Below are 12,637 nucleotides of genomic sequence, written 5' to 3'. Positions count from 1 at the left end.
AGAATGGTATGGTAGATCTCAAATCAATGAAGGCTACACTCAGAAAGACCTCAAGACTTCTGGAATATGCTGCTCAAACAGTTTCACTTTTGTTTCTACTGCCTGTACCTCCCTTGTCACATTTATCTCCAGACTTCTCCTTGTCCAGATCTATTCTGCCCCCAACAGTCTTCTTCTATTCATTGCACTTTTTGAAATTTTGCACTTCTGGAGAGAGGTAAGGGATTGACTCTGTGTACACAATTTTGCAGAGGGACAATAGGGTGGAGGTCTGTTATTTTTTACCTCTATATATTATTTATTTATTTAAAAACATTTTTGCGGTTAACTTGCAGGTTATCTCCAGAGACACAGATCCACAGTTTGAGAACTGCAAAATTAAGCATCTCTGATGGTATCTTTTAGACTGAGCACTGAGTCCCATTAGGTAGATAGAAAGATTAGACTAAATAATCTATATAGAAGCCCCTGTAACCCCATAAGATGGGGTCCCTAATCCATGAACTATTGGTGCTCATTTACAAAACTTTTCTTAAACATTACACGAATGTATTGTCTCCTGCTATAGAATTAGAATTTATAATCCCTATTCCATTATGAGATATCTTTGAGCTATAGTATGTCTTAATTAAAACTGTCTTTAGATAGGTTTTTTCCTCAAAAAAATCTGATTAAAAAAAATCAATTTTTTTTAATTTAAATTTAAAAAAAATCATTGATTTTTGTCCACCCTGCTGGCAAGTAGTGTTGGTTTTAAATCTTGACATATCTATTGTTTGGAAGATGTATTGGAAGAACACATTTTAAAACCATGAACTTTATAAAAGAAAGTAATGTTTGTCAGGCTGCTTCCGGTTAATAATCCTATCAAAATATTTGTCATTTTTTTAGGTCTCCATTTTTGGAGTTCTCCCAGTTTGCGGGTTACCAGTTGTATGGTAATGAAGAGGTACCGGCAGGAGGCATTATCACAGGCATTGGAAGGGTGTCAGGGTAAGAAATTGCCAGTGATCTACATATTATGTCTATTATGTGAGTGAGAGGATGTTTTTGTGTGGTTCCTAGTTCCAGCTCTGGGAGCCATCTAGCACTCTGTTTCCAATATTAAATTGAAGGCTTTCTGGTTTTTGACTCCTATGACCCAGAAGATTACTAAAATGGCTATTCTGCCTATTTAGTTTTGACTTCAGGGAAAGGACTCAGCTGGGTGATTATTATTCTTATTCTTAGGGCTTGTTTACACTTAAAATTCTGCAGTGGCATAGCTGTGCTGTCTATGTGGGAGTAGGGAGGTTGTGGATTTAGGTTAGTTGTGGATTTTTCACACCCCTGACTAATGTCATTAAACTGATCTAATTTTCTAGCGTAGCTCAGACTTTAGACAATACATGTATCAACATCCCTATTAACTTATTCGGAGGCTGCATTGATATCTTTCTGATGAGAAATAAGTGGTTAATTGTGCAAGGACATAGGTGAGGTAGAAAGGCAATTTTAAATATGTGGAAAGATGTCCTGGATTAAGAAAGTCTCTCTAAGGGAGATTGATGCTCTTGTTAAAACTAGTGTGATGGGATATTAGTTTAGAGACGATGAGCCAGGAAGCTGAAGGAACCCCAGAAGGGTAATGATTTTATCTAGTGCCTTCTTGTGCCACCCACAATGTATGGCTTAATGGCCAAGCTCCTCTCATATTTCTTTCTTAAAAAAAAAAAAAAAAATTCTGAACAACCATTTACCTTTCTTCAAAATAAAATCTCTTTTAGTAAGGATGTTCAAATGGCTTGTGGCTTTAAGGGGATACCACTGAGGCGGAACTGTTCTTTGGGTTTGTTTCTAATAATGAGGAGTGGTTTTTTTTAGTTTTAAGAACCTGGGTCACTCCGGGAGATTTCTGGTGTTTTTGGATTTCACCTACTCTGTTCTAACATAAATTGGCTGATCAGTGAGGCCACGTCTACACTACGGGATAATATCGAATTAGCTAAAATCGGTTTTATAAAACTGATATTATAAATTCGATTTCTGCGGGCCCACTAGGCACGTAATTCGGCGTTGTGACGTCCCATGGTCCAAGGCTACGTGATTTCTGAAGCGTTGCATTGTGGGAGCTCTTCTGTACTTCCATAGTTCCGCGTCTCCGCCCCCCCCCCCCCCCCACCGCCGCCCCCCCCCTTGGAATTTGGGTTGAATCATTATTGTCGGGTGGTGTCGGGTAATGTCGTCAGTCATTCCCTCCTCTGGAAAACAATCAGCTGACAATAACTGCGCGCTTTTTCCGCTGGATTGCTCCTGGCAGACAACCATGACACGGCAACCATGGAGCTCGTTCAGCTTTTTTTTTTTGTTCCGGCATGTATGTGTACTGGATGCCGCGGCCAGATAGGCGATACTTCCAGCGCTACGAGCGCATTCACTTGCTTTGCAATTGATAGCAGAGATGTGTCCGCGTTTTTCTGTACCATCTATCGTCGGAGAACAACTGGCATGAGATGATTGTTATGCTCTCCTCTCTGTACCGGTCCGCTGCTATCATGAGTGCCTAGGCTGAAATCGGCTGGTGCGCAACACAAAGCATTGGGATTGACTAACTGGGGACTGAGTCAATCCCTCCCTTATGGTTTCTAAATAGAGTCAGTCCTGCCTAGTAAGGGCAAGTGTATTAGAGGACCATGTATCAGGCACAGCTGCTCCGTGTCAGTTTCACACGGGGTGGCCCTGCAACAACCCCACCGTTGCTTCCCTCCTCCCCCAACCTTCCTGGATACCGTGGCAGTGTCCTGCCCATTTGTGTCATGGAGTATAAGAATGCAGGAATAAGAACACTGCAGTGTTTAGTACATAAAATGAGGGGAGGCAGCCTCCGTGCGTATGATAGTCCAGGCAGGACATTAAGCGGTGTGGGGAGAGGAGACCAGCATTGCTGCTATGACAGTCACTCACTATCTGCCGTCAGCCCAATCGGGGTATGCCGCCAACCACAGATCTCCAGAGTCTTCTATCCTGGGCCATTCGCTCTGCTGGTTCCAGGTATAGCCCATTTTTTTGCTATCAGCTGAGGTCGCGTCGCCAGGTGTTTCTTGGACGGCCTCTTTTCCGCTTGCTTGGGGTTCCACCGCAGTGCCTGTCTGGTGATGTTAGTTGGTGCTTGCGTAGTGTATGTCCTATCCAACCCCACCTTCTCCTTCTGATTTCTTCTCTGCTGGGAGTTGACGCGGTCCTTCTCAAGGTGGATGTTACTGATGGTGTTCTGGCCAGCGGATCTGGGAGATCTTCTGAGGCAGCTATTAATGGAGGTCTGGATCTTCCTGGTGGTTGTTTTGGTTGTCCTCAGGTTTCAGCTCCTTACAGTAGGACTGATTTCACATTGGAGTTGAACAGTCGAATTTTTATTGCAAAGACAGCTCTTGGAGCTCCAGATGTTCTTGAGCTATTAGAAAGGCTGCCTTGCCTTACCTAAAACCTTACGTTGATGTCTGCATCTGTGCCACCCTTGCTGGTCGATGATGCTACCTAGGTAGGTGAAGGACTGCACTTCTTCCAAGGGGCTTCCATTCAGCATGACTGGTCTTGCTGATGGAATTAATCCTAAGGATCTTGGTCTTGTCCTTGTGAATGTTGAGGCCAACCTGTGATGACGTTGGCTGCCACAGTGTTGATCTTCTCTTGCATCTGCTCTTTACTGTGCGAGGGAGTGCAAGATCGTCAGCAAAGTCCGGTCATCACTGGGTCACACATCCCATGGATTTCTGTTCCTACGCTCGTAAGTGGATGTCTTCATAATCCAATCGATGACGAGGAGAAGAGAAGTGGTGACACAAGCATCCTTGTCTGACTCCAGTTCGCACCTGGGAGCTGTTAGTGAGCTTCCCTCCATGGATCACTCTACAGTGTTTACCATCATGGTTCTTGATCAGGTTTGACCACCTTTGCTGATGCCTAGTGCCGAAGGAGCTTCCAGAGGGCTCTCTCGATCCACGCTATCGAACGCTTTCTCATAGTCGTCAAAGTTGATGTACAACGAGGAGTTCACATCCACAGATTGCTCGACTATGATGCGAAGCGTTGCTATCTGGGCCGTGGATGATCTGTTTCAGCCGGAACCTGCCTGTTCATCTCGTAGTCTGTGGATCGACGGCTCTTCATTCTCTCTAAGAGAACTCGGTTGAAGACCTTCCCTGGCACCGACAGGAGTGTGATTCCTCTCATTGGCACAGTTGCTAAGTTCTCCTTTCTTGGGATTTTGATGAGATATCCCTCTGTCCAGTCTGCCGGAATCACTACTTCTTCCCATATCTTCTCAAAGAGGGGTACAGCATTTCCACTGAGCATCCAGGTCTGCTTCAGGCCTTGCTGGGATGTCTCAGGTCCGCACCTTCCTGTTCTTCTTCATGGTGATGGCTTTTCTGATCTCATTTGTTGGTCTTATCGCAATTAATTGGGAGGTCCTCGTTGGCTGGGTTAATGTCTGGTGGATTTGGTGGGTGCTGGTCTTGTTCAGGAGTTCCTCAAATGTCTCCGTCCATCTGTTCATCTGTTTGTTCTATGTCCTGTTATAGAAGAGAATGCAGCAGTCAACAACAGCAGGACTAGAGCTGAAAAGGCCAAAGTTCAAAAAGGTATGCTGCAGCCCACAGAGCAGTGAAGAGGAATATTAGGAAGGACAAGAGAGGTAGTGGATGAAACTGGCAGCAGAAGCGGAGCGGCAGCATACAGCGCAGGTACATGAACAGCTGTATGTACTACAAGTATGACTGTCTGAAAGTTTCAGCAAGCCAGAACGTCCGTTAAGACTGCAGGAGTCATAACAGGAATACTGACGTCCAGGCAGTACAGAATCTTTCTTTACACAGGAAAGGAGGGGCTGAAGCCCCCAGTTGCTATGATGAAGCTGGTTATTAGCCGTTCTGTCCTATCTTACTGGGAGTAACCAGCAATGTTGGCCTTGGTGTCAACATGTTAGTATTCATGGAGGACGTTACTAATCCTATGCACCGTCTACCACGGGGAGGGGAGAGGGAGAGGCGGATACTGCTCTTCACTGCTGCAGCATCGCGTCTCACGCAGCATTCGGTTACACATAGAGGTGACATTGAAAGTAGTCAAAATGATTTCTTTCTTTTCTTTCACGCGGTGGTGGGGGGAAAGAAACTGAGGAGCTGTTTCCTGAACCACGCCAGACACTGTGTTGAACCTTACAGACATTGGGGAGCTCAGCCAAGAATGCAATATTTTTCAGGACTTGTGTGACTGTGGGTAGCTGTGAAGTCCTCAGTACCCTCCATCTATGAGAGCATCCCTTGAGTCTCTGGTTCCCGTTACGCTTGTCCGCAGCGCTGTGTATCCTGGAGATTTTTTTTCAACGCTTTGGCATGTTCTTGTAACGGAGCTTGATACAACAGATTTTGTCTCCCCATACAGCGATCAGATTCTGTATCTCCCGTACAGTCCATGCTGGAGCTCTTTGGATGAGACTGCATCGCCAACCCGTGCTGATCAGGCTCCACGCTGGGCAAAACAGGAAATGTAATTCAAAGTTCGCGGGCTTTTCCTGTTTACCTGCCCGCTGCTCCGAGTTCAGATTGCTGTCCAGAGCGGTCAGTGGTGCATGGGGATACCGCCGGAGGCCATACGTCGATGTTCATCCACACTTACGGTAATTCCGATTATGTTCAATATCGAATTTAGCGCTACTCCTCTCGTCGGGGTGGAGTACAGAAATTGATTTAAAGAGCCCTTTATAGCGATATAAAGGGCATTGTAGTGTGGACGGGTACAGCGTTAAATCGATTTAACGCTCTTTAAATCGATTTAAACGCGTAGTGTAGACCAGGCCTGAGTAACTAACTGTTGCTGCTTTGCGTTCGGAGTCTGTCTGGGTAATTCATGGACTTACTCTAGGTCAGGGGTTCTCAGACTGGGGGTCGGGACCCCTCAGGGTGTTGCGAAGTTCTTACATGGGGGTCACGAGCTGTCAGCCTCCACCCCAAACCCCGCTTTGCTTCCAGCATTTATAATGGTGTTAAATATATAAAAAAGTGTTTTTCATGAATAAGGGGGGTCACACTCAGAGGCTTGCTATGTGAAAGGGGTCTCCAGCAGAAAAGTCTGAGAACCCCTGCTCTAGGTAGAGCCACTCACAGGCTCTTCTAGCATGAAGGTATGGCGCTGCAAAGACAGAATGGCTCAGAGTTAAGTCAATAACAACATTTAAAAAAGATCAGCTGAAATATCTTTAAGAGTCTTAGTGATTCTCAGCCTCAGCTAAGGTCCTGAGGGGAAAGGCAGATCACATGGTTCTCGGCTGATCTAGACTGGTCCAGTGGTGCCTATGGGATGACTGCAGCTAGCGTAGTTTAGAGCATCCTTGAACAGCCCAGAACTGGGTGGTTGAAGTGTATTTTAGAAACACCTTTTCCACTCCACTACTATTAGCTTTCCTCAGCTGCTCTGAACCGTGAACCTGTCTCTTGTTCTCTCAATAACCCAAGTATCTGGAACAGAAAAGAAATAGTTAACAAAATACATTACAAATTCATAGTTCCTTGGTTCTAAACTTCCATGGTGATGCTAACACACCGAGAGTTTCATTTCTGCCATCAAAGATAATACAGGTATATCTATCTAGTCATGACTGTTGATTACTACGCCTCTACTCCAATATAATGTGAAACAATATAACACAAATTCAAATATAACACGGTACAGCAGCGCTCCGGGACAGCGGGGCTGCGCACTCTGGTGGATCAAAGCAAGTTCGATATAACGTGGTTTCACCTATAACGCAGTAAGATTTTTTGGCTCCCGAGGACAGTGTTATATTGAGATAGAGGTATATTTTCATCAGGAATGATGACAGCAAGTATTTCATTTTCAACCAGGTGCCTAAGTACAGTTAAGAAAACAAAGTATTTTTTTCTTCCAAAAGTGTTTTAGACTGAGAATTTCCAAAGTGTATTTAGCTACAGTTTGTTTTAAATCCAACGTGTGTGTTATGTTAAAATAAACACTCTCTCTTTTTGTTAACTTCTTATGGGTGGCCTTACGCTGAAAAGTAACTTCACTGTTGACAATTTGGGAGCCCTGCATTGTAAACTTTTTTTTGTCAGCTTAAATACTGCTAATCAGCAGAACAATTTCTTTGCCACATGAACAACAGTGAAGCTATAAAGTTGTTCCTTTAGTTGATGCAACTGTAGAGAAGCTTGTGGGACGGCTTTGTATGTTGACACTGGTCACCTCAGAATATGAACGTTACCTATACAGAACACAGAAATAGGGATTTTTCGAGAGGGACATGGACATTGCAGCAGATTTTGAGAGAGTAAGAAAGTGTTAAACAACAAATTGTTTCCTTTTCTATTACAGTTCTGTACAGCTATGCTCAGTAAAATGGGTGCAGCTTTCTTTAAAACTAGAGATTTCAGATGCTTCTTCATTAATATTGTTTTTTCTAAGAACTTGAAGCAAATATGACATGAAATCACATGCAGCCTTGAAGAGAGGTATCTAACAGTGGAACAGTTTAAAAATGATAAACATTTAATGCTGATGGAAATTGTTGCAAATATCATGGTTATAGTGGTAAAGTAGACCAGTTGGGAAATATGTTTGGTTCTCTTCTACTTTTCAGAGTGGAGTGCTTGATTGTTGCTAATGATGCAACTGTCAAAGGTGGTACTTACTATCCAGTCACGGTGAAGAAACATTTACGTGCTCAAGAAATTGCAATGCAAAATCATCTCCCTTGTCTATATTTAGGTAAGTCCCATTACAAAAGTAGTAAATGGCTATCGTTAAACAAAGGTCAGGGATTCTAGCTGGAAGACTACATTTTTAATTGGACGCCATCAACGTTATATCTTGACTTTAGTAAGGCTTTTAATGTCTCAAATGACCTTCTCATAAACAAATTAGAGACATATAGCCTAGATGAACCTACTATAAGGTGGGTGCACAATTAGTTAGAAAACTGTATTCAGAGAGTAGTTATCAATGGTTCACAATCAAGCTGAAATGGTATATTAAGTGGAGTACTGCAGGGATTGTCGTGGGTCCAATTCTGTTCATTATCTTTATAAATTATTTGAATAATGGCAGAGAGAGTACATTTATAAATGTGGACAGTACCAGATTGGGAGGAGTTGCAAGCCTTTTGGAGGACAGGATTAGAATTCAAATGATCTGGACAAACTGGAGAAATGGACTGAAATAAATAGGATGAAATTCAGTAAGGAGAAATACAAAATACTACACTTGGGAAGGAACAATTGGTTGCCCAAATACAAAATGAGAGTGCTGCAGAAAAGGATCTGGGGTTTATAGTGGATATTAAACTAACTATGAATCAACAATATAATACCATTGCAAAAAAAGCGAACATCATTCTGGGATGTACAGTAGAACCTCAGAGTTAGGAACACTTCAGAAATGGAGGTTGTTCATAATTCCGAAATGTTCATAACTCTAAAGAGAACTTTATTCTTTCTTTGTTCTTTCAAAAGTTTACAACTGAACATTGACTTATTACAGCTTTGAAACATTACTATGCAGAAGAAATATGCTGCTTTCCCTTTATTTTTTTAGTAGTTTAACACAGCACTGTACTGTATTTGCTTTTGTGTTTTTTTTTGGTCTCTGCTGCTGCCTGATTGTGTATCTTCCAGTTCAAAATGAGGTGTGTGGTTGACTGTCAGTGTTGTAACTATGGTGTTTATAATTCTGAAGTTTTACTGTATTAGCAGAAGTGTTGTATAGCAAGCCATGAAAAATTCTTTCACTCTACTCAGCACTATGAGGCTTGAGTTGGAGTATTGTGTCTAATTCTGGGCACCCCACCTTGGAAAAGATGTGGACAATTGGAAAAGAGAGGAGAGGAACATAAAATGAGGTCTAGAAAACATTGGACCTATGAGGAAAGATGAAACAGTGACTTATTAGATCTTTTAGATAGGAGGTATTTCTCATGCTGAAAATTTATATTAAAAGATCACACTACCTCACAGCAAACACATTTAGCATGCACATTTAGCCACACAAAATGAAGAGAGAGACAGGGGAGATCACTACATTGCCAAGGTTCCTCAAGTACATAAAGTGTTAGTAAAGAGGAGGTTGATAAATTGTTCCCTTAATCACTGAGGTCGGACAAGATAGTAATGGCTTGGTAAATTTCGCAAGGAGGGATTAGGTGGTTAGACATCTAGGGAAAACTTCTAACTCTGTAAGGAACAATATTACCTAGCAATGTTGTGGAGTCTCCTGTGACTGGAAGGTTTTAGAACAGGTTAGCATGAAGCACCTTGGCAGATGGTCTGATAATACTTAAGACACTGCCTCAGTGCAGAGGACGATGGATAGATGACCTATTGCAGGTAATCAAGTGTGTACACAGATTTTCCCCACTGGCTATATTTGTTGTGTGTCTATCTATAATCAGGTAGTAGAAATGAAGAACCCATTCTCTGTATGCTTAACGTTCACTTTACGTACCTTCATTAAAAGGAGAGACAGATAAGCATATCATTCAGAAAAGCACTGTATGTGTGAACGTGTCGGTGAATGCCGAAAACACTTGATGTTGGTCAACGGCGCGGTTTTCAGTCTTAGAAATTCTAGGACTGCAAGGATTACCTTCATGGTTTCAAGTGATATGTAAAAGGACAGAACTGAAGTCAATTTTTGTTTTTATAGTGTTTCTGTTGAAGGTTCTCTTAAGAAAGTGTGATTTACATTTTTTGAAATACTCTCCATCTAAAAAGAATAAAGACAACTCAAACTTCATTCTTAGTTTTCTGTTAATACCTTCTTTACAGTTTGACATTTTTGTTAGTATATTCCACTCTCAGTGTGTTTTACTCATGTTGTGTTAATCAGTCAAAAAGGTCAATGGCTTGAGTTAAATAATTTATTTTTAATTTGTAGCATGTTAGACATTATTTTATTAAATAAGCAAATGCATGTGTGCTAAATGTGCTTGCTTGGTATATAGGTAGTATATTTTTTAATTATTATTCCTCTTCCAGTTTTTTTAAAAAAATTGTTGAATAAACAATATTGGCCTGAGTGAACTTTTTACTATGGAGACGAATGGGTTGCCATGTGAGCATTCTGGTGATCCTTTTCTTTGAAATCAAATTATGCTGTTCTGTGACTTTATTCAAGTTATAACAAGCAATTAGGCTCTTGCAACCACTCATGAGTGAGGGGTTAAGCAGTGCCTTCCTTTAGATGTCTTTCTCTTTGATAATATTTTGTTTTTAATTAACTGTAGGTTTTTAATTTCTTTTAGCTACAGTGGAATAATACTAGATTGTATATATTTAGGAAGGAATAAGTTTATCCTGAACACCAGAAAATTAATTTTTATTTCCATTTTTAAGGCCTATGAAGGGAGGTGTCTTAAAACAAACAGTGTTTGTAGATGAGTTTTAAAGTTTTGTAAAGCCAAGTGTAATTACATTCTTAAATGCAGCTTACCGTTAGTTACAAAAACTTTTGGTAGGCATTAAACAGCTTCTCATTTGTTCATCAATTTGTCACTTTAGCATGTGAAGAAGCCTGGCCTGTTTTTCTATGATTAGTATGTTGAGTATAAAAATTTTGGCAAAGTGTGATGTTTCATCAGTAATTTTAAATAATATGAAAATAATTCTCTGTTTAAATGTACTAGGATAACTGTTGTATATCTTTTTTCTTATTCACTTGCGTAGTTGAGCTCAGGAGGGAAGCAGACTTACCCGGGCCAAGCAGAAGGGTATTTCCAGATCTTCGTTAGATCACTGTTGGTCGACTATTTTGTCGATAATCAAGCACTCTGAGTGGTTTGTCCTCCGGCACAAAGAACTTCCACAGGTAACTTTTTAAAGCACAAAATTGTCAAGCTACTCTGCCGTCTGCTCTTCTCTGGTAGTGTCCCGTGTTTACGACTCATCGAGCACCTCTCATGGTTTTGGCAGCTTAAAGTTTGTGTGACTAGATGCTCAGTGGGAGATTTGGGAGGCATTGTAAACCAACCAGATTATCTGTTACGGATGGTATTTGATTTACAAATAGATTCGTCTTTCTGTCTCAGCCTCCTAAGGTTTAATGATTGGCTAGGTGCTTCTGGAATGGGGACAGAATGAGTAAATTTACCCCCTCAGCCGGGATGAGTGGGTAAAAGAGAGATCTTTAGGATGATCATTGCACAGTTGATTGTTTGAATCTTTGCTTAAGAGATGGCCCCGTGCATGATGAGGATGCATATTCCAGCTACAGTGGTGGTGACGGTTGTTGTGATGTGTGTGTGTGTGTGTGTATATATATATATATATATATATATATATATATATACACACACCATTTTTGTACTGCTGTTGACAGAAGTCATTTTCTAATGTATTAATGATTGATAGAATTACTGTTAGTCATGATGTCTCAATGTGAAATATTTTGGGGGTCTTCGTGTTTTAGATACTGATATTACTGGTAACATGAGCACTTAATTCTCTATATTCATTGCTGCATTCAATATATTGATATCTAGGCGGGAAAGAGGATTAACAAACTTGGCAGAATAGCTCACCTAATTAGAAAAACTGTACACATGGAAATGACAACTGGAATCTTGGGCATATTAGAGGAGTGTGGGGTTTGCTAATTTTTTGCTTTCTGTGGATATTGTTACTAGGTCTTTTTTCAGGATCCTATTTTTGGTGTATTTTTATTTTGAACCTGGTTTATTAGAATAAATTTTACAGTAGAGAGCACATGGGTTTTTCTCCTTTCTTTCTTTGGCTGAGGCTATGCCTTCTAATCTAGAGGGTCCAGCAGAAGACCAAACTTGGTCCAGCAGAAGCCATTTCTGTTTGGATTCTGAGAGAGACAGAGACAGAGAGAGACTGACTGACTGTTCTGATGCAGGTGAGGAAGTTGGAAAAGAACATTTCCTTCTGGCTGGTGGCAGGAAGCGGCCAAAAGTACAACGTTACATTTGCTATTTTCTCTGCTTAACAGTCAGTGTCTTTTTTTATTACGATAAAATAAAAAAAAACTTTTATTCCAGTTTTACAAAGGGAAATCAATTTCCTTGAGAATAGTAAGTTCTTCTCTTATTGAAGATGAGGCCTAGTCCAGCCTTCAGTTCCAGCAGGCATGCGAGTGGGCACAAAGCTGATGAACCTGAAGCTTGGCTATGATTTACAATGAAATTAGACCATAGATAGGAAAAAGTGGATTCATTTAAATTTAATTCTTGTTTTTAACTTCAGGGTCTGAGAACCTATGTGAAACAATTCCCACATAATATTAGGGGGGGAAATTATGAATCACACTATTCTCTTGTGAACCCATTTCAAACTGAACTTGGAAGATCTCATTCAGCTCTACCATGACATATTGAGGAATGTCACCAACTGCTAGTATTGATTTTAGTAAGTTCTGCTTTCTACTATTTAAGCTTTTTTCTTCCCCAGTAATCCTACATATGATTGTTGCTGAATGCCTCTTCTATGGAAAACAGGACAGAGGCAGCCTCTGGCACCCTTTTCTGCTAGGTATAATTGGTATCCCACCAGTTCAGTGGAATAACATGAGTCAACAGATAGTTACATTGCTATGGTGCTGAATCAGTGAGTGATTTGTTTGGAAGGAGTTT

At 41.0% G+C, this 12,637-nt stretch overlaps 1 protein-coding gene across 1 annotated transcript in view; it reads left to right on the top strand.

Moving 5' to 3' along the window:
* Positions 1 to 12,637, top strand: part of MCCC2 (methylcrotonyl-CoA carboxylase subunit 2) — a 79,887-nt gene that overhangs the window by 15,292 nt on the left and 51,958 nt on the right. Inside the window, 3 exon segments of the mRNA XM_032769590.2 lie at positions 892 to 993; positions 7,634 to 7,761; positions 11,193 to 11,198. Coding sequence (XP_032625481.1) covers positions 892 to 993; positions 7,634 to 7,761; positions 11,193 to 11,198 — 236 coding nt within the window.

The sequence above is a fragment of the Chelonoidis abingdonii genome, chromosome 6 (genome assembly GCF_003597395.2).
Source record: "Chelonoidis abingdonii isolate Lonesome George chromosome 6, CheloAbing_2.0, whole genome shotgun sequence".
Classification (NCBI taxonomy): domain Eukaryota; kingdom Metazoa; phylum Chordata; order Testudines; family Testudinidae; genus Chelonoidis; species Chelonoidis abingdonii.
Note: the sequence above shows the minus strand (reverse complement) of the source record. Positions and strands in the feature narration are given on the sequence as shown.